General features: G+C 48.9%; 1 protein-coding gene across 3 annotated transcripts in view; it reads right to left on the minus strand.

Annotated features, from left to right (window-relative positions):
* The window catches only part of UBE2G1 (ubiquitin conjugating enzyme E2 G1), a 106797-nt gene that overhangs the window by 3725 nt on the left and 76002 nt on the right, over positions 1-27070 (minus strand). For 2 of the 3 annotated variants that reach the window (XM_047832759.1, XM_047832761.1), the window contains exons 3-5: positions 19380-19477; positions 13025-13203; positions 8480-8602 (exon numbers count right to left, since the gene is read on the minus strand). In XM_047832759.1, coding sequence (XP_047688715.1) covers positions 8516-8602; positions 13025-13203; positions 19380-19477 — 364 coding nt within the window. In that variant the 3' untranslated portion in view covers positions 8480-8515. Of the gene's footprint in view, positions 1-4740; positions 8127-8479; positions 8603-13024; positions 13204-19379; positions 19478-27070 lie in introns of those variants that run through there. The other variant, XM_047832760.1, reaches the window with a different exon arrangement.

Consider the following 27070-nt stretch of genomic DNA (forward strand, 5'->3'; position numbering starts at 1 on the left):
TATATCAATTGTATGTCTCTATGAAATCACTTAAGTATCTGTTTTTTACCTCAAAACTTAGTATTACTCCCGATTTTTAACCTACAAATCTGCAGACGGTTCACCTCCAAAGGACATAACTGTCTCATTGTATTTATTTCTGAAAAGAGAATCAAATCAGGGCACCTGGGTGGCTCAGCTGGTTGAGCATCTGACTCTTCGTTTCAGCTCAGGTCAAGATCTCATGGTTCGTGGGTTCAAGCCCCAAGCGGGACTCTGTGCTGATGGTGCGGAGCCTGTTTGGGATTCTCTCTCTCTTCCTCTTCCTCTTCCTCTCTCTCTCTCTCTCTCTGCCCCTCCCTGCTGCAAGCACGCATGCGCTCTCATTCTCTCTCCCTCTCTCAAAATAAATAAAACATTAAAAATCATTTTTTAAAAAGTCTAAGAAGTACGAATCAGACAGGCGTGCTTCCAAATAACAAACACTTCTGATGTTGAGGAAAGTATTAAAAATAATTCCTTGCTCAGGAATAAACGTTCCAATAATCTCAGCCACTCTTCACTGAAAGCAGACCATGAGGGAAATGGCCTGTGTCGGGAAGTTTCCCACTACCGTTCACACAGATGCCCCGACGTCCCCCCAGCCCCACTCTTCCTCCGGCAGCCACCCGGTGTCCTGCTAGACAGCAGCACCCCTCACAGGGCCACTTTCTTCTCGTGCTGTGGCACTGCTGACTGTCCACACCCCATTCCTTTCTGAGGATGCAGCACCTCCCACCACCTGGCTCTCCTCCTGGGACCAACCAGCCCTCGGGCTTCTGTTTCTTCCTTCTGCCTCCCGGCCCCACCTCATCTCTACCCTGGAGACCCTGGAGACCGCCGATCTCAGCAGGAGCCCTATGCCGACCTCTGTCCTCCACAATCAACATGAGTCATGTGTCTGCCTGGCCAGATGAACAGGATAATTCACCTATGGTGCTCTACATTTATCCCAACACCTCCCAAGAGAACACCACCTTTGTAAATGGCAGGAAACTAACAAGTATTCATTAACAAGAACTGAAATGAGCTCAGGGTCACCTGTTCTTGGTGTTACCTCTCATTTCAAGATACAAATCTTAACCCTTAACAATAAGCAACTGTTAAAAAGAAAGCTGATCTATATTATCATGTTGATAGATATAAATCACACTGAACAAAATATCAAAAGGCCATGTGATTTTTTAAAAGTGCAGAACATACACCATGTGTATGCTTGTGTTATATGAGCAGACACACATCACCGTGTGCACATGGTGTGTCAGGGGCAGTCGGATTTCTGAAGATTAAGCTACTGTCAGTGGTCACCTCTGGGAACAGAACTGGGGGCCACCACCGGAAAGGGAGATAGGCTTCTGTGTTGCAGACTCTGTCCCTGACGTTTGGGGACAGGAGGGAGGAGGACAGCGATAAAGAGGCAGGCAGGCAGCAGCAGGCTGAGGAGGGACAGCGACAGAGCCGTGGCACGCACGGGCAAGGAAGAAGACCCTACCAGAGGTATGGCCAACAGTGTCCAACGACACAGAGATCAAGACGCAAAACTATACTAAGCCTGTGGATGTGGCTGTGTCATCGGTTTAGTTTACTGTGGGGAGGACAGAAAGAAGATGAGCCAAACGTGCCTGGAAACAGATGGTTAGGGGGAAAGGCAAAGGCTTCTGCTTCCCAGCCCCCTCTTCCTTCCCAAAGTGAAGTACCACTGAGAATGTTACGACTTTTAACGTATTTCTTCAAGTCTCTGCTTTAAAAAACCTCTCCCTCTGCCGCACAGCTGTGAACGGACAGTGTCTGTGCTAACTCACGGGAGCAGCGCCACACTCGATGTTTCTGCAAATTGCTTTCCTACTCAAGACCATCTCTGAGATTTCACCATGTGTCTATAGTGCACAGTTAGTTGCTGGGTAACGTTCCGGTGTATCAACCCTAACTGATCAATCCTTGCTGATGGGCCTTTTAAAAATCACCCACAGCGCTGTGCCTTGCCTTCAGGTCTCCTTGTACACACGTCCCAGACTTTCTCCAACCCGACTAGATACTACCAACTTGTTCCCCAGTGCTGACACAACTTCACTCGTGCCGGCATTCAAGTACACCGTGTCCCCAAACCCTTACCAACACTTGCGTCTCTCGGACAGTTTGATTTTTGACAACCTGATTGATGAAACGTCATCTCCCTGTAGCTCTGTATTTCTGATTACAAATTCAGGTATGTTTCACGTGCATGACAACTAGCTTGCTTCCCGCTCGTGTTTATTATTTATGCAAATCCTTTTCCTTGGTGCGGTTTTTCTTGCGGATTTGCACAAGCTGGTGTAGGTGCTAGATCAAATCCTGAAGATCAGAATATAGAGCGATCTCTTTCCAGCCCACGGTTTTGTCTTATCATAATATTTAAGTTTTCAGTTTTGACATAGTCAGATTTACTGATTTTTCCTTCTCCAGGTGTGTTTTTTGTGCTAATAAACACTTCTCTACCTTGTTATTCTCCTTTATCTTGTTCTGTAATGGTTTTGTTTCTCATACTTCTATCTTCTGTTTTCGGACTTACTGGAGATGGCCTGGTCTCCCCCCACCACAGTTAACAAAGGTCGCTGCAGCTGCCTGCGACGAGAGTGCCCTGGAGCAGTGTGCCACCGTGCAACAGTGTACAGGAGCCCCTGTAGTAGATCGGGCCACCTTACCGCAACCCAGGAGATCAGAACGGCTCACCATGGCAGAAGCCTTCATTTTCAGAAGCCCTGGGTGAGATGCGGGGGCTGGTCCTTCAATGACCTGAATGCGGTCCGCTTGGGGTGATCACTTACTCCAGATGCGGTCTCAGTAAGCAGTGGGGAGACAGAATGCATCATTCACAGAGCCGCACAGACGCCTATCGGTGAGAAAGGACTCTGGACCCGCACACGCACGCCTGCGGCCACGCAAAGGCAGCAGGGCTCCTGCATCGTGCTGGGTTGTACAACGCCCAGAGTCGTGCGTCAGGACTCCTAGGAGATGGGTTCGGAGGCAGGGATTTATTTGTACGAGGTTTACTGAGAAGTGCTTCCAAACACAAGAGTGAAAGAAACGGGATTAAGCAGAAGCAGAAATGAACTAACAGGGCAGCACGCAGGTGGAACGAAGGCCTTAGTCAATCCCGCACCGGAACAGCCTCTTGGAGAATTCCCAAACCGAGAGAAGAGAGCCGGTGTTCCGAGCCCTCACCCCAACCTGTCACTGGACGTGGGTAACCCCAGGAAAGGGACTAACTAACTTGAGCAATTCACCTCTTTTGGTGGAGGGCAACCACCCACGCTCTACACCCCGCGCACCTGCCCCTACCCTCACCCGTTCCCTCCCACGAAGCCACCACCACAGCGCAAGCAGACCCACGGAGAGGTCCCCGTGGCAGAGAACCTGAGGGAGGGCTCCATCCGACGGCCAGTGAGGAACAGAACCCTGCAGCAACCACCTGAGTGAACCTGGAGGCAGGTCCACCCGCCACGGGTGAGGTTCCGGGCGAGCGCGGTGCCACACCAGCACCTTGCCTGCAGTACCGTGAGGGACCCAGGGCCAGAAGGCCCAGCTAAGTCACACTCAGATCCCCGCGCTCTAGAAGCTAGGAGATGGCGAATGTTGTTTGAGGCCACAAAATTTGAGACGATTTGTAACAGCACCAGAGAACTACAACAATCCCACCAGCCCTAGCACGGAACACAAGGACTGGCTTTTCCTGTCTGGTGGCGCAGAACGCGGCCACGCTGCTCCTCAGGCTGGAGGACTCGCTTCTCCCCGCTGCCTCTCTCCCTCCCGTCACGCACCTGAACCGGCAGACAGGGAAGGCCACTGAGGTCTTCACAGAGGACAAGGCATAACCACCAAGGAGAAGCGACATAAAGAGACAAGTACTGGGGCGCCTAGGTGGCTCAGTTGGTTAAGCGTCCGACTTCGGCTCAGGTCACGATCTCACGGTCCGTGAGTTCGAGCCCCGCGTCGGGCTCTGGGCTGATGGCTCGGAGCCTGGAGCCTGCTTCCGATTCTGTGCCTCCCTCTCTCTCTGCCCCTCCCCCGTTCATGCTCTGTCTCTCTGTCTCAAAAATAAATAAAACCTTAAAAAAAAAAAATTAAAAAAAAAAAAAAAGACACAAGTACTCCATGGTTCCAGTAACAAGAGGGCATCACGGCAGTCAAACTCCTAGACACACACAGCGGAACAGTGGCCGCCAGGGCCAGGGCTGGGGGGACCAGAGAGTCGTCCTCCAGGGAGCACGGACCTCCAGTGACTTCCAGTGACGCGGGATGAAGAAGCCCTAGAGGGCCCGCCGTACAACGGTGCGCATACAAGGAACACTGAAACATATGTAAAAACTGCTAACAAGGCAAACTTACATGGGTTTCACCATTTTTTAAAAAGTGAAATAAAGTCTGGGTCAAGTTCTTGGACAGTAATATTTCCGTTTTTAGAAAATACAAGTCATGGATTTGGATGTGACTTTTAAAAAATCCAATTTTCTTTTTTTTTTTTTTTCAACGTTTTTTTATTTATTTTTGGGACAGAGAGAGACAGAGCATGAACGGGGGAGGGGCAGAGAGAGAGGGAGACACAGAATCGGAAACAGGGTCCAGGCTCCGAGCCATCAGCCCAGAGCCTGACACCGGGCTTGAACTCACGGACCGCGAGATCGTGACCTGGCTGAAGTCGGACGCTTAACCGACTGCGCCACCCAGGCGCCCCAAAAATCCAATTTTCAAATGATGTCACTATCAGCGTAATCCAGGTGGAGGACTGGGTTCCGGTCCCGACCACCATGTACCGTAGGCGACAAGAGGAGCCAGAGAACACTCATCGGTGACGCGCTACCAGGCTTCGGGGGGGTGGGGGTGGGGATGGGCATGGGCCTTGTCGCCAGAAGCAGCAAAGTGAACAGGAGACACGTTCCAGACCCCGGAAGTGGAGACCGGCTCACTCCTGGCTGGCCCTCAGGCACCTGCTGCGTGACCGGGAAGAAGGCCTCAGAGAGCGGACACCCAGGGACAAAGAGGGAGACGGCACCTGGGACCAGGCACTTGAGTGCTGGGTTGGCAGGTCTGCCTGAAGGACACGTGCATCAGTGTCTCCCAAACAGCGTCTCTGCCCACAGCCAGCCCAAGGGTCCTTCTGACGAGCTCCAAAGTGACAACAAAACACAAATCCCTTTATTCCATTCTTACCAACGAAAGACACACACCTCAAGGGTTCCAACTTGTTTACACAAAAGCCTGAGCTTAAACAGTAAGGTAAGAAGTTAGGGATCGTAACTACAATTCCTCATTCATAAAAGCAGTGTAGTAATTTTATTAAAATTCTGCTCTATCGGGGCACCTGAGAGGCTCAGACGGTTCAGAGTCTGACTCTTGACTTCAGCTCAGGATGTTATCTCACAGTTTGTGGGATCGAGCCCCTTGTCAGGCTCCCCCCTGACAGCATAGAGCCTGCTTATTCTCTCTCTCTCCCTCTCTCTACCCCCTCCCCGCTCACGTGCTCGCCCTACCAAGGGCTGCAGCTGCCCTGGCCTCTGCAACAGTGCAAAGCCATTACCACCTGCATGGAATGCACCTGGAGGACCCGCGACATTTGACAAGGGTGTTTTGTCACCGACGTGTGAACAGTGCTGACCTGTGTTGGTCAAGATTTCCAGTTATTGCTTCCTTCCTCTTTAACTCTAAGCTCTGAGTTTAGTGTCATCATTCACAGGAGTTCACACTATTTTTCAACTAACCTATTCTTTACAATGAGGCATTTTGATTCAACGTATTTTCTGCCTCCATGTTCTTGATAAATGAACTTTAGTCTTGGTACGTATACTTTAAACACATGTGTACGTTACAATCCACTATAAATTAACTCTAATCCCACCAGCGAAGAATAAGTAATCCCGTTAGAAAATTTGTGACACATTATTACTATTTACTTAACTAATTGGCAATATACTACCAAGGTAAATATAATAAACCTCTCGGTCATTTCCTGCATTTACGGAGAACTGTTTACGAGACGAAATCGTGTGTGTGCTTGGGCTTCAGTGCCTGCAATTTTTTGTCGTTGTCCAACTCTTCTGTGCCTGAGAAACAGTGCGGGTAAGCGACCCCTAAAGACACGATCACACCCACGGAAGCACCAGTCAATGAGCGGAGCCGAAGACAGACACGGTGGGGACACAAGCACATGCATGAAGTGCAAGCAGGAGAGATGCCCGATCCTGGGAGACTGAGACAGCAGGCCCTGAGCGAGAACTTGATTTAAGGCGGTGGAAATCAGAGGCCAAACAGGAGAAAAGTAGGATCCCTGAGTAGACAGGAGAGAAGGTCAGGTATAATGGTAACGAAATTAGGACAGGATTATTAACAAAACATAAGCAACACAGAACGAGCAAACTGGAGGAAAACAGGAATAACTTGAAGACTGCAAGTTCACTGCTGTTCCTGGTGATAACGGAAAGAAGTAAGGCTGATTGTCAGCATTTCAGATTATTACAAGGAGATCCGAAAGACAGAGGAGTCTTTTCAAAAGCTAGAGATTATCAAACATGGAACCAGAACAAGTGGTGGGTCCAGTCCGCTTCACTTCTGATTTGTACCTTTGCGTTTGATGCGTTTCATTGTGCAAATAATAAATAGAAATTAAGACAATGTGATGCTCGTTCAGGGATAAGACAAGCCAGACAATAAAACACAAAAAGGTCGGACACACAGCAACACATAACTGGAAGTGTCACCTCCTAGCACGACTGCCCCAGAGCGTCAGTGGTGAAAGGGCTGGCCAACAATGGATGCAGCCAGCGGATTTACCCTGGGTTGGTGGGGGCGGGGGTGGGGGGCGAGCAGAGCTGAACTCCAGCCTCCCACCACACACCAATCACTTTCAGGGGATTGAACACGCGTGTCAAAGGCAAAACTATGAAAGCTTTTACAGGACAAGATACAATGGGAACTGTCTGACTGATGGCAGAAGAGAAGCTAGACCCCAAAAAGGAAAATCCGTACAGGAATACAGGAGAGGTCGAATCCAACTGCATTAAGAGCGTCTGCCCATCCACAGACACCACGAACATAGTGCACTTTGTACGAATCGAGAACCTAACGGAACAACAGCCCAGAGACAGGAGTTTCCTCTGTGGCACCGGCCACGCGTACCAGAGCAAGGGCTCGAGCCGCACCCTTCCAGACGGAACACGTCACAGAGGTCCGGGAAGATCAAACGCTGCGGGGGGGGGGGGGGGGGGGGGGGGATACGGAGTGAATGGAACCCTTGCCCCTGCCAAAAGAGTATGAACAGGTGCAGCATTTGGGGACAATCTGGCATTCTCTAGTCCAATGATGGGCACACACCCGCCAGTCAGCAAGCACACTCCCACGCACCCGCCCCAGAGAGGCTCTCAGCACGGACATGCGCCACACTCCCTGTGACGGCCAACACAAAGTGAAACCAACAAACGAGAACCCTCTCCCCAAAGGACAACACAACCGCAAGGAGCACACAGAGCAGGCAGGTCCTTTACCGAGCGAGCCCCACACAACAGACGAAAACCAGACGAGTCTAACTACACCCGACACAGACAAATTTCAAGAATATAATGCGGAGCAAGAAAAGTCACAAAAGAAGGTGCATGTTGTAATCCCACATACACAGAGCAACGTCATACAGTGCGTTGCCCAGGGTAACACAAACGTGACGAAATTACAAAGAAAAGCAACGGTACATGTGAACCAGAGGACAGGAGAGAAGGCTGGGGCAGAAGAGGGGTACGGGGAGCGTAAGAGGTTCTGACACAATCCTCTTTCGTCAAGTAGGTGGAGCGTTCCAGGTCATTCTTCACACGCCACATTTCATAAGCAACTTTACCACCCCAACATTTAATTAAAAAAGAAACCGCTTAACAGGAATGTCATGCGTCTGGTCAACTGTCTACATGTGGCCTCTTCTATCGTGGACCCTTACTGGATGTAAGGTAAGCCTGTGGACAGACAGCACACAATAAAAGGAAATTTTTCCGACTGGCCCTAGCAGTAACGAACAGGGAGATTCAGACTGATTAAGACAAAGAAGGTAGATGTTTAATGGTCTTGGCAGTTTCTTACAAAATATGCTCTCTCTGTAAAAAAAAAAAAAAAAAAAATTAAGAAATGAACACTTCAGTCATCCTTTAAGATACACAAACCTCAGGGCCCAGCAGTGGTCAGGATGGAAGAAAGGACCCGCAGCACATACGTGATCACGTCACCACCAGTGGAAAGAAAGAGCGAGCTAACACAGAGCATCTAGAAACAGCAGGGCCTGCTGAAGCAAAGCTCAAGCGGGCGACACGGTCTCTGACCACGGGGCTCCCCACTAAACACGAAGCCAATGAGAACGGGCGACTCAAATTCCCAAACCACACAATTTCCAACAGCGTATGTGCCATTTGTAACAAAGCAACAGGGGAGTAGGATTTTACGATGAACTTACCCTGAAGTACGTGAAGTCACAGCTGTTGAATAAATGTCACTCAAAAGCAGTCTCTTGGCTTTTTCTTACACAGCGGGCAACTTTCCTTTTGAATTCTCCATTTCTGTCTTCCCTCCATTCTTTCTATAGACACAAAGTAGCATTTAGTGAGTTACCGCAGCAAGTTCTTCTTATCTCAAATGCGAGTTTTCATCTTGAATGCAACACTTTGGCAACGTGTACACCTTTACGATGTTAAAAAGCTGATAAGGCAGAAGAATCGTCAGAAACCACTGGCGCCAGGGACAGGCACTCCCTCCGTCGGAACCCGCCAGTCACCTCACAGGAAGGTCTCCTGGAGGAAGGAGACATCCGGGAGGACGGGACCGGTTTGTCCACTGGGACAGGCAGCTGCGACCTACAGGCAAGCTACTCGGGCGCGGGAGGCACTGGGAAGCCTGCCTGCCGCCCCCGGAAGGTTCCGCCCCAGGTAGAGGAGCAGGGCACTGCACGCTGGGGGGGGGTGACAATGAGACACAAGTGGCACCAGCAGGGTCTCACGTGAAAATTGAGCTGCTTTTATCTAGCATGTAAATAGCAGAAAATTCTCACCAAAATGCCCAGCCTTTAGTCACGGCAAAGACGAGAAATCTTCAACCCTTGCCCTCCTCACAGAGGAGAGTTGAAATTTCTGCCCTCCTCAGGAAGCCAGTTATTAGAATAACTTAGGTGACAAACCACACACAGACGTGTAGAGACCTGGATGTGTCTGAAGTTCTTGTGGATAAAATGTCACAAAACCTGTAAACGCTTCGGCATCAAGTTTTAAGTAAAAGATAGAAAAGAGCAATTCCAGGCAAGAGGAAGTTCAGGCTCAAGGAACAAGAATCTCCTCCAAAGAGCAGGGAGCTGAGAGAACGGAGGCTGGGGGTAGGGGGCCTGGGTGAGGAGGTCCCAGGTGGAAAGGCCCGGAGACACTACGGTGACACACAACTGCATGAGGGTGGCTTCCCGCCAGAGGACGGGCTGGTGCGTGACGGGCCCCAAGCCACCGCGGAAGCTACCCCAGCCACGCTGAGGATGAGCACACAGGTCACCTGTGTCCTCTCTGCATTCTACTCACGGAGAGCCTGTGCATCCACCAGAGCAGGGGGCACAGTGCCCATGCCTTTCCTCTCCTGACACCCTCCTGAAACGATCAGACTGGAATCTGTGTGAGGCGCAGACTCTCCACGTCAAAGAAATGGCAAGAGAGTCATCCACGTGGGTGGGAACTTTTTCTGGAAGACCAGAAGTACACGGCAGAGTAAGAAACGTGCCGCAGAGAGAAAGCACAGCCCCGAGAAGTCTCCCTGCAACCAGAGCAGAGAGAGGAGGGGAAGGGCCAACTGAACAGAGGGCGCAGGTTAGACACGTCCGGCCCGAGAAGAGTCGGTAAGACGCGGGATGAAAACAGAGATGTGGCATCTTCCTCCCACTATACCCAAAATGCTAATACTCTCCTGAAATACGGCCAACTGCGATACCTACACTTTACGTGCTAGAATCAGGGCCCCTCGCGTGGGTACCAGGACTGAACGTAACGGCCTCTTCACATTCGAGGTCGGGGTCAGGCTGGTGCCCGCAGACCCGCACGCTACCGCTCCCACCAGAGCCCGGGCTCCCAGATGCAGGAGAAACACGAGAAAACATGGGCCTCCGAGAAAGAGACTTCAGAATTTAACTTTACACACACTTCTAATTAGAACTCGCCCAAGACCGAACAACTATTAGTTCACTAAACAGCGACACCGCCACAGTGAGGAAGGAGGTGGCGGAAGTCGCCACCCACAGGCACCCCGACGAAACAAGGACCGACGACGTAGGCGGCAGCCGCGAGCCCAAACAGGGAAGGAGTGTACTTTGTGGCTCGGCTGCACTCAAATGAAGAATTAATTAGGAGTGCGATACGCAGGGAAGTTCTCAACGTGGTGAAAATGGGAAACTTCCCAGAACTGACATCCTACAAGCGCAAATCGACCACGGGAGCCCCTCCGCCACAGGCGACCGCGTCCGTCGCGGCGCAGATGGCCCCCCTTCTGTCGTGACATCACAGGGTCAAGAGGAGAAGCCTCCGAGCGCGTCACACCCCTCCCATCCTCACGAGGAGGGCAGGTACGGGCCACTGAGACACGGGAGAGCCCACAGTCACATGACTTTTATAACTGCCCTACTTTATCATCAGCAACCATTGTAGGTCTCTCACTGAGCCTAATTCATAAATCAAACCTTATCGTGTGTCTTTGTATACAGGACAAAAAAATAATATATATAAGGGTTCAGTACTTATCCCTGGTTTCAGGCATCCGCCAGGGGTCTTGGAACGTACCTCTCACCGACAAGGGGGACAACTGTACAGAAACAGAAAGTCTTACACCTTACACAACAATGTGATATTTTAAACACCAAGAATCAGAAAAAAACCTAAAGGAGCAGGGAGAAAAAGAAAGGAAAGGTCACCCGCAAGTGGTGAAGAGTCAGCCTCGCATCAACTCCCTCGTCAGCAACAACAAATGATAAAAGACAAATCCTGTAGAAGTCTGAACTTGTCCCCCAGAACTCCACAAACTGTCACTTACGAATAAGGCCCAGACGAAAACACTCGCAGGCAGGTAAGGACCAGATGTTAATTCTCACAAACCCTTTCTGAAACATGAGTCTCAGATGAAGCACCACGGGAAGGAGTCAAGCAAGAAAAAAGGAACAGGATGCAGAAACAGATGATCCTGCCCAGAAGAGCAGGCAGGCGGCGTGCAGCGGTCTGAGCCCACCCCTAATCCAGGAGCCAAAGGTGGAGGGTCCAGGAGAGGGGTCTCCAAGAAAAACGTGGTTTTCCTGGAACAGGTACCGTCGAGTGAGATGTCAGAGAAGCAAACTAACAAAAAACATGAAAATGGCAAAGCAAATACGAAAGTTTGCCTGAACATGTGGACGAGAAAGTTCTGGTTTAGATACAAGACGACCAACTGCTTAAATCATAAAAAGAAGCCGTGGGTTTCAAGACGTTAACGGGACAGATGGCACACGGCCTGTGGGGCTCAGATCAGAGGTCACACTGGCGTATGGAGCCCTGGGGGGAAGGCCTGCTTCCACCCTGACAGTCACACTGGCTTCGAGGCGATGACTCTCCTTCCTCAGTAGGTCCCCCAGTTTCAGGACGCAGCTGCTTTGAAGGGTTACTAATGTTTGCATATTCGTACTTTCAGGCATTTGCTCTTAATTATCAATTTTATCTTTACGAAGATTAAAATAAAATTTGTCAGTTCTCGTTTTATTCAAGAGTTACAGCTGAGCATGAATCAAACAATTCCCTCTCAAAATGATTCCACGGGATTTTTTAAAAACACAGCTCTCCCTTCTCCCTCACCATCTCCTGCACCACTCAGACTGAAACTTGGCTACAGAAAAGGCTGAGACGGGGGTACGCAAGTGGCTCAGTCAGTTAGCATCAGACTCTTGATTTTGGCTCAGGTCATGATCTCACGGTTTGTGAGTTTGAGCCCCGTGTCGCACTCGGCACTGAATGTGGAACCTGCTTGGGATTCTCTCTGCCCCTCCCCTGCTCACACTCTCTCTTCAAATATAAACTTTAAAAAAAAAAAAAAAAAAAAAAAAGGCCAGGACAGTTTTCTGCCAGTTTTTACTTCAATTTGGTTACTAAATTCAAAAAGTCAAAGCCATACATTTGAAAGGGCTTATGGACGTGGTGTCTCCCTGCATATGCTACTACCTTGCCCAAGTTTTTCTATAGGTTTGAAGTAACCCAAGAAGAAAGGTGAATTTAATCTTCTGGCTTCAATACATACTAACAACAGTTCCAAGAACAAAAATTAGAACCAAAGGCTTTCCCAAGGACAGCAGAAGGCTGAGGAACTAGACTATTCTAGGAGACTGATAAAAACATGAACACAAAATAAAATGTGGTCTCCCAGATTTAAAAAAAAAAAAAAAAAAAAAAGAGCAGGTATAAAGAACCATGTTAGGAACCGTGCGTATGAGCTGCGTACGCATCCAACAGTCCTTATCGATGAAGACACCTGTGCTGTGCTTGCGAGAAAGCACCCTGAATTCTCAGGGGACGCCACTGAAGGGCCTACACGTGGAGAGTTAGGGCATCTGCAAAGTGTCCCAAACAGTTCAGGAAAAAAAATGCTGTAAAATCTCCACAACTGGTGAATCCAGGCGAAGAGTGTTTACTTAACTAATGCAACTTTTGTAGATCTGAAAAATTTGAAAATAAAAGCCCAGGAATAATAACATAGACTTTAGTAGGGACTGGATATTAAATTTTCTTAAGTATGACAGTAATATTATAGCCAAGTAAGACAGTATCCTTATTCTTAAGAGATGCAGGTTCAAGTACGTAAGAGGTAAAACTTAGCTGTATCTGTAACTTAGTTTTGTACAGATTCAGGAGAAAAATAAATGTACGTGAACAGAGTGTAGAGACACACACACACACGCGCAGGCAGCGGTTGTGATCGAGTTTAATGAACAGGGAGGGAGGTGTGTGCGTGACCACCTTACCGCAGCATCCACGTTAGCAGGGGAGTCTCCGTTCGGGTCTGCCAGCATGGAAATGACACTAATCATGATGGTTTCCACAGTGTGAATAGGGAGCCAGCGTTCCTCTGGCTTTTCGTACCCATATTTGTCCTCGCCGGGCTCATGAAGAATGGAGATGCATACATCACCATTTTTATCAACTGCAAAATTAGACAGTAAGAATCCTGTTTAAGGTATTTAAAACAACGTGGTTACACATAAAGTACCGATTATAGGAGTGACCCGGACCCCCACAGTCCGCTATAAACGCTGAACACATACAGACGATTTCCAAAATGGAACCCGCTAACTTGTTAGGAAGACCACAGATTTTTACCAAATAGGATCGATCCATTTGACAAAACAACAGAAACAGAAGCAAAACGTCAAGATACCTGGCACATAGGTGGTGTCCAGCATTTATATGCAGTAAATACCATCAATCTGTTCTTTTTTTGTACAAAGTATACGATTGAAAGACCAGAACCGAATCTCTGTATAATTTCCTAGATTCCCCACTAACTTCCTGATTGAAATTGGTGACAGTCAAACATCCAGAGACATTCCTACGAACCTCATAATATACTTTTTAAATCACATAAAGGCAAAATCCCATCTTCAAGGAAAGGAGTGAACTCGGATTCGCAAAAGAACATGTCCTATCACCAGTGAAAATTCATCAATATAAAATGACAGTCATGATGCCATCTTTTCTATGAAACTGAGATTTAAAATGCAAGTCACAGAGTAATTCCCGACCAACACAAAGGTGAAGTTCTAACCCACCAGCTCACTCAGATCACACAAACACTCATTAGTAAACCTACCAAAATCATCACTCATGTTTTACAGAGTAATTTTCTCCACTGAAAAAAGTGAAGTAAAGTAAAAAGTAAAAAGTAAAAAGTAAAGTAAAGTAAAGTAAAGTAAAGTAAAGTAAAATAAAATAAAATAAAATAAAATAAAATAAAATAAAATAAAATAAAATAAAAGTATACTTACTGGGAAAATGCTGGAAATCACAGAAAAATATAAGAATTCTTGGCATAACAAGTTTTTCAACCAAATTTCCAAATCCCGTAAGTAACCAATGGCAACATGTAGATCTCTTTCATTCCTAACTTCCTGCCTAAAGTCTAAGAAACGTGTGATGGGCATGATTTTAAAGCTTACTTTCCACCTCCTACCTTGGGAAGCACTTCCCATGTTGTTACAAACTCAGGACCCTCACACTGCCACACTCGGACAAACGTGTCTGGAATGCGGCCGTGACCATGGGTGCGTGCCGGGCCAGGCCGGGGCTTCCACACCTTGTCTGGGGGCTTTTCTACAGTCAGGGCTCCCCAAATAAGAATTTTTTTCCAAGTCACTGTCTTCGAACACAAAGTATTAAATGCCTCTATAAAACTCTATCAGTGACAATCAATTTAATCATCTTCCTTCTTTTGAAGATTACTGTTACAATCTAGCACCTTTACATTTTTAAACTTGGGTCACTTCATTTTAACAATAGTTAAAATTTTTTTTTTCTTAATGAAAAGATTTTAGGCTTCATACCTATTACCAAATTACATTTAAAACGTGAAATACAGGTGAAATATAGCTCGGTTTTTCTAGATGATTCTGGGGGTGAAGTTTTTCCACGTGCGGAAAATACACATCTCCTCCAGTGCAATGACCCCTCTGACCCTTTCCCCACCGAGTTTCTTCGGCCAAACTGCTTCATTCTCCCCACGCCAAGCTGTGCCGCTACTTTGCCCTCTTCCTTCAAGACCCGATGACGACCTCGTCGCTCTCACTGGCACAGGCTTCATTTACAAGCCCCAGCCACTCGAAACTTTTTGTCCATTTGGAGTTTTGGTCCCCCTCTTTCTAAACCAACTCTCCACACAAAGCCACTACTTGAGCCCCAGCCACGTGCACCCTCCCAGCCACCCCGTCCCTTAAAGCCATGCGTCTGGAATGAGCAAACCCGCTTGCTCTCCCTCCCTCCCCCTCCCTCCTTTCCTCCCTCTCCCTCCCTCCCTCCCTCCCTTTCTCTCCCTCTCCCTCCCTGCCTCCCTTTCTCTCCCTCTCCCTCTCTCTCTCTCTCTCTCTCTCTCTCTCATCCCCTCACTGGAGAGGCAGGCTTCTGCCCCTTATCAGGATGCCATGGCTGCTCACCAGGTGACCAGAACGACATTCTCCTGGATGCTTTCAAAGTCACCCATGCTGGGCCACGACTACGGACACGTTCTCCCCGCTTCGGCCTCCGTGACACACTTTTTGCCACAGGCTCGTGAACTGTTCGCTCCCCCTCCAGCCTCCCTTAGCCTGACTTCTGATGGCATCCCACTCTCCAGCACGTGCCACCTTTTTCCATGGGGACATTAACCCATTCTTTACACCGCAATGTTACCCCTCACCTTTGTCCCCACGCTTTACTGATTTGTAACTGACGGATAACTCCATGCAAGACAAGGTAATGTCACGGTGTTACTATCATCTCAATGCCGATAACTTCCAAGGCCCTGCACTCCCTGCTGAGCTTTGGATGGGCCACTTTCACCCGACCCTCTGGGTGGATCTCAAGAAAAACCAACCCAAACGAATGCATCTAAGCCACATGAAGCTAATTTTTACCTCAGAATAATGCTTAGAACAGCGTTATGGAGCTAGAATTCACACAGCTGAGGTGCACAACTTAACAGTCTCCAGCATGTTTACAAAGTTGTACGACCATCACCCCAGAAAGAAACCGCATGCTCACCAGCAATCACTCCCCATTCCCTCCCATCCTTCCCCCGAGCCCCCTGCAACCCCTACCCTAGCCGTCTCTCTCTCTCTAGATGTGCCGAGTCTGGACAGTCCGGCGTAAATGGAATCATACACTCTGTGGCCTTCTGTGACGGGCTTCGTTCACTCAGTGTTTCCAAGGTTCCTCCGTGTTGCAGCACGAGCCGGTGCGTCATCCCACAACGTGGACACGTTACATACTGCTTTTGTCCTCGTCGACCAATAGACATTGGGCTGCTTCCGCTTTCTGCCCTTAATGAACAATGCTGCCATGAACACTCAAGCCTCAGTGTCTTGTGGACATACTCCCACCGTTCTTGGTTCCACATCCAGGAATGGAATCCCACGGCCACGAACGAGGTGACCACGTTGAACCTTCTGGGGAACACCAGACTAGTCTGTTTTCCAAAGCGGCTGCCCTTCGCGTTCTCGCCAGGAGTACACGAGGCTTGAAATTCTCGCTGTCCTCACTGACACTGGTTTCTCATCTGCCTTTCTGATTCCAGCCATCCCAGCAGCTGTAAAGTACCTCTGTGTGGTTTTGATCCTGTGGTTATTCTGTATGTGGCCCATCGATTCCGAACCCTGACCTCACAATCACCACCCACCCACAACTCCATTTTCCCCTCCTTGAACCACTGTCACTTCAAGCTTTCACGGTCTCTCACGGGAAGCACTGATAAAATCATCTGCACGTCCCCCGAAGATCAGTCTGGCTCCCCTCCCAACCCTTCCTCCACGGACGCTATCCTTCCCTCTGGATCACGCAGTCACGATGAACCCACCGAACAGCTTTAAAGCACCATAATTTAAGGAGAACCCAAAGTCTAAAGAAAAAAGGTTAAGCCAGGCATGCACGCACTCAAAATCCTGTTAAGAATCACATTCTCGGGGCGCCTGGGTGGCGCAGTCGGTTAAGCGTCCGACTTCAGCCAGGTCACGATCTCGCGGTCCGTGAGTTCGAGCCCCGCGTCAGGCTCTGGGCTGATGGCTCAGAGCCTGGAGCCTGTTTCCGATTCTGTGTCTCCCTCTCTCTCTGCCCCTCCCCCGTTCATGCTCTGTCTCCCTCTGTCCCAAAAATAAATAAACGTTGAAAAAAAAAAAAATTTAAAAAAAAAATAAAAAAAAAAAAAGAATCACATTCTCTAGGGGCACCTGGGTGGCTCAGTCGGTTAAGCGTCCGACTTCGGCTCAGGTCATGATCTCGCGGTCCGTGAGTTCGAGCCCTGCGGAGGGCTCTGGGCTGACAGCTCAGAGCCTGGAGCCTGCTTCAGATTTTGTGTCTCCCTCTCTCTCTGACCCTCCCCCATTCGCACTCTGTCTCTGTCTCTTGAAAATAAATAAATGTTAAAAAAAAAAACAATTTTTGGGGCGCCTGGGTGGCGCAGTCGGTTAAGCGTCCGACTTCAGCCAGGTCACGATCTCGCGGTCCGTGAGTTCGAGCCCCGCGTCAGGCTCTGGGCTGATGGCTCAGAGCCTGGAGCCTGTTTCCGATTCTGTGTCTCCCTCTCTCTCTCTGCCCCTCCCCCGTTCATGCTCTGTCTCTCTCTGTCCCAAAAATAAATAAACATTGAAAAAAAAATTAAAAAATAAAAACAATTTTTTTAAAAAATCACATTCTCTAGTGCAGGCTTCTGGGGCGGGGGGGGCTCAGCTGCTTAAGTGTCCGATTCTTGGTTTTGGCTCAGGTCATGTTCTCGTGGTTCATGAGTTGAAGCCCCGTATCAGGCTCTGCGCTGAAAGCAGATTCTCAGTCTCTCTCTCTCTCTCTCTCTCTCTCTCTCTGCCCCTACCCACCTTGTGCTCACTCGTGCTCTCTCAAAAAAAAATAAATAAACATTAAAAAAAACAAAAAATAAAAAAGAAGAAGAAGAAGAAAAAAAGCACCACATCTCTAGGAAGCACCCCCGACCCCTCTACCTGCAACAACACGGTCCTCTCCGTGTCTCCCTTCCCGCAGGAGGGCCCGCGGCTCGCTCACCACCTCCAGCCCCAGTGCCAGCCCGGCCCCACCTGGTTCCACAGGGCTCCTCGCACCTCCCCAGCCGCTCTCTGGCACCTTCCTGGCACCTTCTGTCCCCACACCTGCCATCCCCGCCCACATCCTCAGGTGCCCTCCTTCACAAAGTCCCTCCTCTCTCCAGTCATGCTTCAATCGTCTCGCTAACTCCTCCCCCTCGTGGCCCCAAAATGAAGTCTCTTCCACCTGAAACACGCGCGTCAACGGCTGCCCTCTTAGACCACTGGGCCGTGGCTCTCCTCCGGCTCACAAGTCCCGCGTGTTGCCTGTGTGTGCTCTCACGGGGAGACCGAGGCTCAGAGAGGTTTCACCTGCGACCACACAGCTAATCCGTGGTGGAGCCGGCACTCGGAGCTTGGCTGCGTCTTCTCTGGAAACAGGTGCAAGGACACTGCCCGTTACACCAAATAATCCAAGTGAAGGAAAGAGACACTGGCAGACCCAGACGCCAGGAAGGAAGCAGCGAGGCATCAACACAACAGGGGGCGGACGCTGTCGCTTCGCGCATCCACACGCCAGGCGGGGCCCCCTCTGGCACATTCCACCACCGACGTGGTGACGCGTCCCCGTGCTCACCGCCTCCTCAGACGTGATGAAATACAGCGGCCCCCTCGGTTCCTGCAAGTTTTCCGTCGGCCACCCCGAGTCTCTCCCAAGAGAGACTCCCGCCCGTTTCTCAAGCCACCGGGTGTGAGTCCACACTCCAGACCCCTGGAGTAACGCCTTCGTTTATTCATTCATTTCTGCTCACGGACTTTTGCTTAGACTAACCCAGGAGTTTCTCTTCCTGGTGACGCGAAGTCCCAGGAGAAGCAGACGGGCACAGTCGTCAGAAATGAAAACCCGACAACTTAGAGAAGACACACCCGCCAGCTCCGTCACCAAAACGAGGCCAAGTTCAGGGGAGGCGGTGTGCAAACATACTTTACCCAGCCCAACCTCTGGCTTGCAAAGTGGATTTTAAATGGTGACACATCTTTGGGTAAAAAAGCCAATGTCACCACATTTCAGGCACTGCAGGACTGGATGTTTTCCGAAGGTGAAAACACAGAGCACCACATCTCCTCTGACCCCACCAGTCACCTTACGAGGCAGGTAGGACACTCCCTTTTCAACAGCTAAAGAATAAAGGTAAAAGTTAAGAGCTGCCCACGGTCTAAGAGTGAAGAAGAGAAATAGAAATTTAAAATCCAGGTTTAATTACCCCTCTCTGGAACAGACAATGAGTCACCCGATACCACGGAAGTGATCTGCTCAACTGTGAGGGCTCTACTCATGCTGAATATCACCCAGTAACCATGCCTCTGGTTCGGAACATCGGGAGTCTCGAAAAGAGCTGAAAACTAAGCAAATAAATAGATGTCCATCCCCCCTGCTGTCCTAAAGGAACTAATACAAGGCCATGTGCATAGTAAACACAGTGAGCTTAGTACAAAAATCCCAAAGTGATTTCCTTGAGAACCGTCTCTCTTTTTGACCTCGAAAGCCTCAGAGGCAGGCCGTCATATTTGCAAACGTAAAAGTAAAGCTGGATGAACTTACCATTTGGGTGCCAGATTTCTGTAATGAATTTCATTTTAGGAGGCCGGAGGGGGTAATCTTTTGGGAAAGTGAGATGAGCCTTAAAAACACCACCTTCACTGGAAGAAAAACAAAAACAAGTTCTCGCCTATAAGTTCCCGCTTATCGGTAGACAATTATTACAACAAACATAAAACAAGGGTGCCAGTGCTAACACTGTAAATGAAGGGAGTTCGTAACCTGGGTCTCAAGCAGATAATTTACTTACTCCAATACTCAGTTCAATAGACCATCACGCCCACCCTCCTACTGAACTCTCAGAAGGCGAGGAAAATGAAAGAAACAGTTGGTGCACAGCAGGCATCCCGATCAGGTCCCGTCATTGCGGTGCTAACGACCCTACCACCACCGCCCACTGCACGTAAGTCCACGTCCAGAAGGGTTCGCTCTGCCTGGGGGGGTCTCCAGCGATCACTCTCGTCCGCGGCAGCCAGCCCTCCCACCGTTCTTCAAGCCCCACCAGCCCCCTCCCCTCTCAGAGCTCACACACATTAACTGGGTTGTTCCCTGTGTGGAAAGACGCGCGGACCTTCCACTCCTTTATTCATCTTGTCGTTTCACGAGTATTTCCTCGCCCTTCACACATCAGACACGAACAGCTGGAACAGGGTATAAAGTCTCCCAAGGAGTCTGTATTCTGTGGCTTTTGCAAAACAGCGCTGCGCAGGACAGCTTTCTGCACACTGGCTTGGTCCACGGTCACACTGTCCACAACACCTGACATACGGCCAGTTCAACTGAGGAACTGAATTTTTAATTTTATTCAATTTTATTCAATTTGAGTAGCACACGTGGCCAGTGACTGCGGAATTAGTACGGTCCTAGGTCAACGCCATTTACTTAAAAACTGTTTCTGAAGAACCATCAAAACAGGACAACGAGCCGTTATGTTCACAACAAAAACCAAGGAGAGCAAGTCATCCTGATGGGGCACATGACTAAGTTCCTCCCCGTGTCATCGGTAGCGGCCACTCCCTCTGTTTGAAACACCTTCTCCCCTTGTCATCACTTAGAGCTCGGCTGCCACGTTCCCTCCTGACAAAGGCCTTGCTTTGACTATCAGACCTCAACCACCCGTGTCCCCCTGGCACACACCGGCCTCGTCGCACTCACTCCAACGGCTGCTGGCACATCTGACTCTTTTACTGCTCAGCGCGCACTCCAGCAGAGCAGGGTCACGTGACTATGCTTGGCTGAGATCGGTGAGAAATGCAATTGTCAGCTCCGTACGCGGGACTGAACAAAGACACACTGATCACCTATTTGCGTGAGGCACCGTTCTACGTAAAGTAATAAAACAGGGAAGAAGACGTCAGAGATCATTGTTTTCTTCCCAGCACTTACCATTTGGTGGCAGAAGAAAATATCAGGCAAAATATCCGTCCTAACTACTGGAACATGAGCAATCGAAAACTAAATTTTTAAAAAAACCAAGTATCTACTATAAGCCCATTTGTCTTAAGAAGAAAAACATGGGGACATGTTTATGTACAAATAGAAAACTGTATGAGAACACGACACCAATACATAGCAGCGGTCAACTCTGGAACACAGGATCTTTTACTCACTGCTTTGTACACGTCGATACAGACAATTTTTAACCACAAGCAAGTATCAATCTGTATTGCCTTTTCTGATCATAAAAGATTTGGGGAAGGGCTTAACAACAGAGAGGCAGATCATGAACACCAAATACTAAAGACCCAGGGAAGGCCGATGGGCTCCCAGCAGAGAGAGCAACCGTGGTAACACAACTGTAGTAAAAGCCAACAGGAGGCCGCGAAGGGTGAACGAGAGAGGGGTGGTGAGGTGCAAGCGTGACGAGCAGGACGACTTGAAAAGCCCAACAGTTAAAGAACGGGGTAACCAGATGGGGAAAGAGCACAAATGAAAGGCTTTAAAAGGAGGAACGAAACTAATTTGTCTGCAAGGAGACGGGAAGGTGCTGGCAGAAAGACCAGGGACACTAGAGAAACAGTAACTGAGTGACCGGAAGAAAGAAAAAAACAAGGGAAAGGGGGCTTAATCAAGAAAAAGAACATCGCTTCCCTGGCACTGGAAGAAAGCCGGACTGAATGTAGTGCAGACACCCAGGGTACGAAGGAAGAAAAAGGACAACTTTTACGTCTGCTGCATGACCTCCATCTGCGAGGCTCCCAGAAGGACTCCTCGAAGGGGCGAAACTGCAGACCTGGGCAAACAGCAGGCTGGGACGGCTGCTGGGACGGACCCACCACCCTGACGGGCGCGGCAGCCACCTCCTCGCCCGTGCTGCCCCACCTGCCAGAGCCAGCGCCAGAACCGGCCGTGGCACCTGGCAGCTGGATGCACTCCTCTTCAAACCGGGGCTGCAAAATCAACCGAGTGAGTTGCTAACCAGTTCTCTTTTATGACAAATCAAAATCGAACAGAAAACACAGGCGCTTATCACAAACAGTCCGTTTCACTGAAGTCACCTACATGCATGTTGCTACTCACTAAAACGCACGCACAGGAGTATGCATCAGGTCACCATGTAAAGTATTTCCGGTTATGGGCTGTGGCGGGGGGGGGGGGGGGGGGGGGGGCAGTTTGAAAGCTGCAAACACAGAAAACAGCCAAGAATCTATGTAAAAGGACATCAGAAGAGCTGCCCCAAAGCCCTGCACTTTGTTCCACTGATGAGGCTGCTCCTCAACGTTAAGGTAGCTTCCCCGTGTCCCTCAAGTCTGACTGACTGGATCCACTTTATGTCAGCTCACTGGAATCCCGATCATGAAAAACTGTCTTAAATTATTTTCATCCTTAAAATGTCAGGTTTTATTGACAGAATTACCCCCAAAGGTTCAAAGCACACAATTTTCACTGTCTACAGATCACTCCCCATTCTGAACCAATAACCCCATGTTACGCCTTAACACGGTTTAGGTTTCCTCCTAGAGCTGGACTCCTTAACGTCGTTCACCTATAGAATCCTACCCGTTTTTTTAAACCCCGAGTTGTGTGGCCCCAGCTTGTGGGTGCAAACCTCCCATCTGAAAAGGCTGAGAACCTTTTCTCAGCCTAGATGAAGTTCCTTCCATTAGCCCCACTTACTGTTTCACACTACGTTATAAAAATCTTACCAGGACCGGATCCCATCATTCTGTTTCGTCAGATCCTTTCATTCCGCCATATTGACTTTATATAAATGATACGCTTATGCTGTGGTCTTAAATTTTGCTCAACACTGTTCTTATAAAAACACTCCTGGGGCGTCTGGGTGGCTCAGTCGGTTAGGAGTCTGACTTCGGCTCAGGTCATGATCCCACTGTTCGCAGGTTCGAGCCCCGCGTCAGGCTCTGGGCTGACAGCTCAGAGCCTGGAGCCTGCTTCGGATTCTTTGTCTCCCTCTCTCTCTGTTCCTCCCCTGCTCGCTTGCTCACTCTCTCTCTCTCTCAAAAATCAATAAAGATTAAAAAAAACAACACTCCTGTTGTTACCGGTTTCTTGTTCATTTTATCTGCCACATTCAACAATTTATCACACTCATAAGGTATTTGACTGCTTCCAATTGTTTTGCTATTACAAGCAATAGAACACTGAACGTTCCAAACGCTTCCTGGGCATCGGGTTTTTACCCTAAAAATGAAACTGCTAAGACAAAGTCTGCATCATTGTTCAAAGTTGCATGGCCAATGAAAGAGGCCGAGGGGGGGAGGTAAACAAAGGCCCCCGAGCCCCTGTTCTTGAGCACTGAACAGTCAGTGACGTGGCCTTGCACTGATCATGCAGCACAAGGTTCGCTCATCACAGGACACATGGCTCATGCTTCACTGTAAAATGGTACTAACCAGAGTCCGTCGGGTCCTACATCCACGATGACAAAGCATGCGTGATCTTAACAGCCTACAAAGTTTCCACCCCATTGCCAGTGGGGAGGAATAAAATAAAGCATGCTCTTTGAACAGACTAGCCGTGGCTGAGGAAAGACAGAGAGAGTAAGAGGTCAAAGGTTACACTCGCCACTCACTAACACAAACGTATACAATTTAAAGTTATATGGTGATCCCCGAGTCTCCCAACGTCCTTCACAAATCTGCCACCGCCTTTCCCTGAAATCTCTCATTCCGTGGAAATGGCTGGCCGTCCACACGCCCGATAACCGGCAGGCTGAAAAGAGCAGGTACAGCACGCCAGCTCGGTGTCCTTCACAGAAAGACACCGAGACAATCTGTCCTTAACACCACTAGGAAGACTCATTAATGGACAGAGCAGTAACAGAGCGATAAATATAGCGGCTAAATTAATCCTCGTGACAACTCTCAGTCTTACAGAATCTTGAGTGCCCTCGTCACTCTGAAGGGTGCAGCGCCCTCTAGTGACTAAGGGAAGGCTAATGACGCCGCACAAAATAACACGAGAGCGTCTAAAAAATGTCAGACTTCGTTAATTCTTCCCATCGTTACATAAATGATGTATCCGGTGGTGAATTCATCAGGTAGGTTTAGGCACCATCTAAGCCCACATTAACTTACTTCCGGCCCGACATCCCCACTGTCAGCCTCAGTCCCTCCCCGTGGGCAGTGATGTACACCGGAGGTCTGGCACCCCCACACGAGATGCGTCTACCGTCTTCAGCTGCTGGACACCTCTAAGTTCCTTCCTGCTAAGCCAGCACACAACATGAAATACTCGATTCTCGGTACCTGGTACCATTTTAGGATGCTGACTTCTGAACACACTTTCCTCTCCTTACCCCACCCCTTCCTGGCTAATCTGCCCAGCCCTCCTCACTCTACCGCCTGGGCAAAGGCCGTGCGTCTCCCTACTGCCACCCGGCTCAGCCCCAGCTCCCAGCCCAGCTCTTCCACCTACAAAGAAGCTTTTAGAGTAACACTGTGAAAAACAAATTTCTGTTGCAGAAATAAAACACAAGTAAAGTGAAGGAAAATAAAATCTGCGATCCCAAAGTCATGATACTCAGGGCTTATACTTTAGGATGTGCATCAAATTCCTGACTGGTAACTCCTGGCATAAAATCCCTCAATGGTTAGGTTTTGTCGTCAGGACAGAAGACAAACCCAAACTCTTCAGCAGTGTTTATAAACTTCACCTAGCACTCAACCCCGTCTATCCACCCTCTTCTTGAGGTCCCATATGCTCAGTTTGACTACTGTTGCCACACTCCAGGTCCCACCCCTGGTTTTCTAGGCCCAATTACATTCTGTTCCTCCTACGAAATTATTCATCTGTGGCTCCCCTTCCATTTACCCCACCTCTCTCTGCCTTTGCCAGAATATCCGCCCAGTTAATTCTTAATTTTTTTTAATGTTTATTTATGTTTGAGAGAGACAGAGCGTGAGCAGGGGAGGGGCAGACAGAGAGGGGGACACAGAGTCCGAAGCAGGCTCCAGGCTCCGAGCTGTCGGCACAGAGCCCGACACGGGGCTCGAACCCACGAACTGAGCCAAAGTCTGATGCTCAATCGACTGAGCCACCCAGGAGCCTCTCCATCCAGTTAATTCTTACCCTATCTGCTAACACTTCGAAATCCCTTCCAGCCCAGAGGAACTCCTCTAAACCCACTGCAGCAAAATCTCCCCCATCTTACCAGCTCCTGGGAAGAAATGAGCAAGTGGTTTAATTCTGACCGATGAGACAAGAGCCAGTCAGCAGGAGAGCTTCCAGGGAAAAAAAGTGTCTACACTGCATATAAAATACCTGAAACTAAGAGGAAACTACCCTCAGGGGTGCCTGGAGGGCTCATGCGGTTGAGCTGAGGTCATGATCTCATGATTTGTGAGTTCAGTTCGTGACCGCGTCTGGCTCTGTGCTGACAGCTCGGAGCCTGGAGCCTGCCTGGGATTCTGTGTCTCCCTCTCTCTCTCTCTGCCCCTCCCCTGCTCGTGCTCTGTCTCTCTCAAAAATAAATAAACATTAAAAAAAAATCTTTTTAAGAAAGAAAGAAAGAAAGAAAGAAAGAAAGTAAGAAAGAAAGAAAGAGAAAGAGAGAGAGAGAGAAACAAACAAACTACCCCCTCTTTGTCCTTTGGGTAATATTCTGGGGGCCCCTGGTGGTTCAGTTGGTTGAGTGCCTGACTCCTGAGTTCAGCTCAGGTCATGATCTCATGGTTCATGAGACTGAGCCCTCTGTCAGGCTCCACACTGACAACGCACAGCCTCTCTGTTGGGATTCTCTCTCTGTCTCTCTCAAAATAAATAAACTTAAAACAAACAAACAAAAAAAGGTGCACGTGGCACTGAAGTCAGACTACAGCCCAACTGTCTCATCCAGAAGCCCACACTCCAGAGGAGCGGCCACCACTGTTTAAATGTGTACTGAAGGCCAGGAACGAGTTTTTAATTGATGGGAAAAAAAGGGACTATTAATTAGTGCGGGGACTATTAACAAATGGTTCCCCTTAGCAAAGCTGAAGGCATACAATGTATATATGGACCCGCCAAGAGCCTTTAGAGAAAAGGCCAGAGCTCTGTGGGGTCCTCAGAGATGAAGCTGGGGCCTGGGTGCTAATTACTCCTCTACACAGACAGCAATTTGGAAGAAATACTCTATCGCCAGAGTACAAGATTCTGTCATTGGAATGTCACTATGTCTCCCCAGTAAACCTTCATGCAACGTATTTAGTTTGAAAATCTGCACTTCATCGGGCTTGTATGTAGGTTTTATTTGCTTGCAAATAATATTAAGGATGTAATGGGGGACACCTCAAAGATGTTTTTCAAGGGTTACTATTACCGACCCGAACTTTCCCTGTGGAGTGACCGAATTGAGTTCCTACGGTGTGCGGTGATCACCAATACCAACATGGCCCTGACAAATACATCAGTAAAATTTCTGACCGGAAACAATCGTGACAAAACAATCACTTTTCCAGACAACAGAAAGCCCCAAGTCCACACTACAGCCTACAGCTTACCCTGTATGTACTGTACCAGCTCTGGTAACAATTAGCCCTAATTTTCTTCTCTACCAGGTGTTTTAGGGGGTGGAGGAGTCCCCATCTTTGAACACCTAAAATGAAATCCCCACCTGCTTAGAGCCATGGAGGACCACAGCTGAATAAGGAAGCACAGTCCCCAAGAAACTCGGACACGGACCCATGGCTCTGTTCCTCAGGTGTATGGCTCTGAGATACAAAAGGTCACAGTATTTTGTCCCAATACCCCCACTTCTAAAAACAGTACGGAACCTGTACTAGCCACTGACATCAGATAGTCACAATCCATCTTATAAAGCATTAAATACTCGCTTTCGAATGTCTCCTCTCTGTCAAGAGAGCTTTCCTACTATTCTCCCTTTCTGATCCTATACCCTCATGAACTTTTGCCCGCCCCTCATTCTGTGTCCACCCCTTCATTCTTTGCAGCAAGACAACGAACCCCGGGTACTCTGATAAGAAATCCTGCAACATTTCTTTGGGGGCTCGTCCGGGGTATCGACATATTCTAACTGTAAGTAAAGGGCGGTTGGTACCCCCTTTCTTTCCAACCTAAATAAAGTTCTCGAACCAAACAACAGGCACCCGTCCGCCAGTTGAGGGCGAATAGAGTGACTGCCATTCTCAAGTCTCAGCTGACAAGCTCCTTGGGTCTCCCCCCCAGCTGATCCCCCAATGCAGTCGGGAACACTGGTGTGGTGGAGCCCCAGTTTCCTTTTGAGAAAACCCTCT

The sequence above is a fragment of the Prionailurus viverrinus genome, chromosome E1, assembly GCF_022837055.1.
Source record: "Prionailurus viverrinus isolate Anna chromosome E1, UM_Priviv_1.0, whole genome shotgun sequence".
NCBI classification, from domain to species: Eukaryota; Metazoa; Chordata; class Mammalia; order Carnivora; family Felidae; genus Prionailurus; species Prionailurus viverrinus.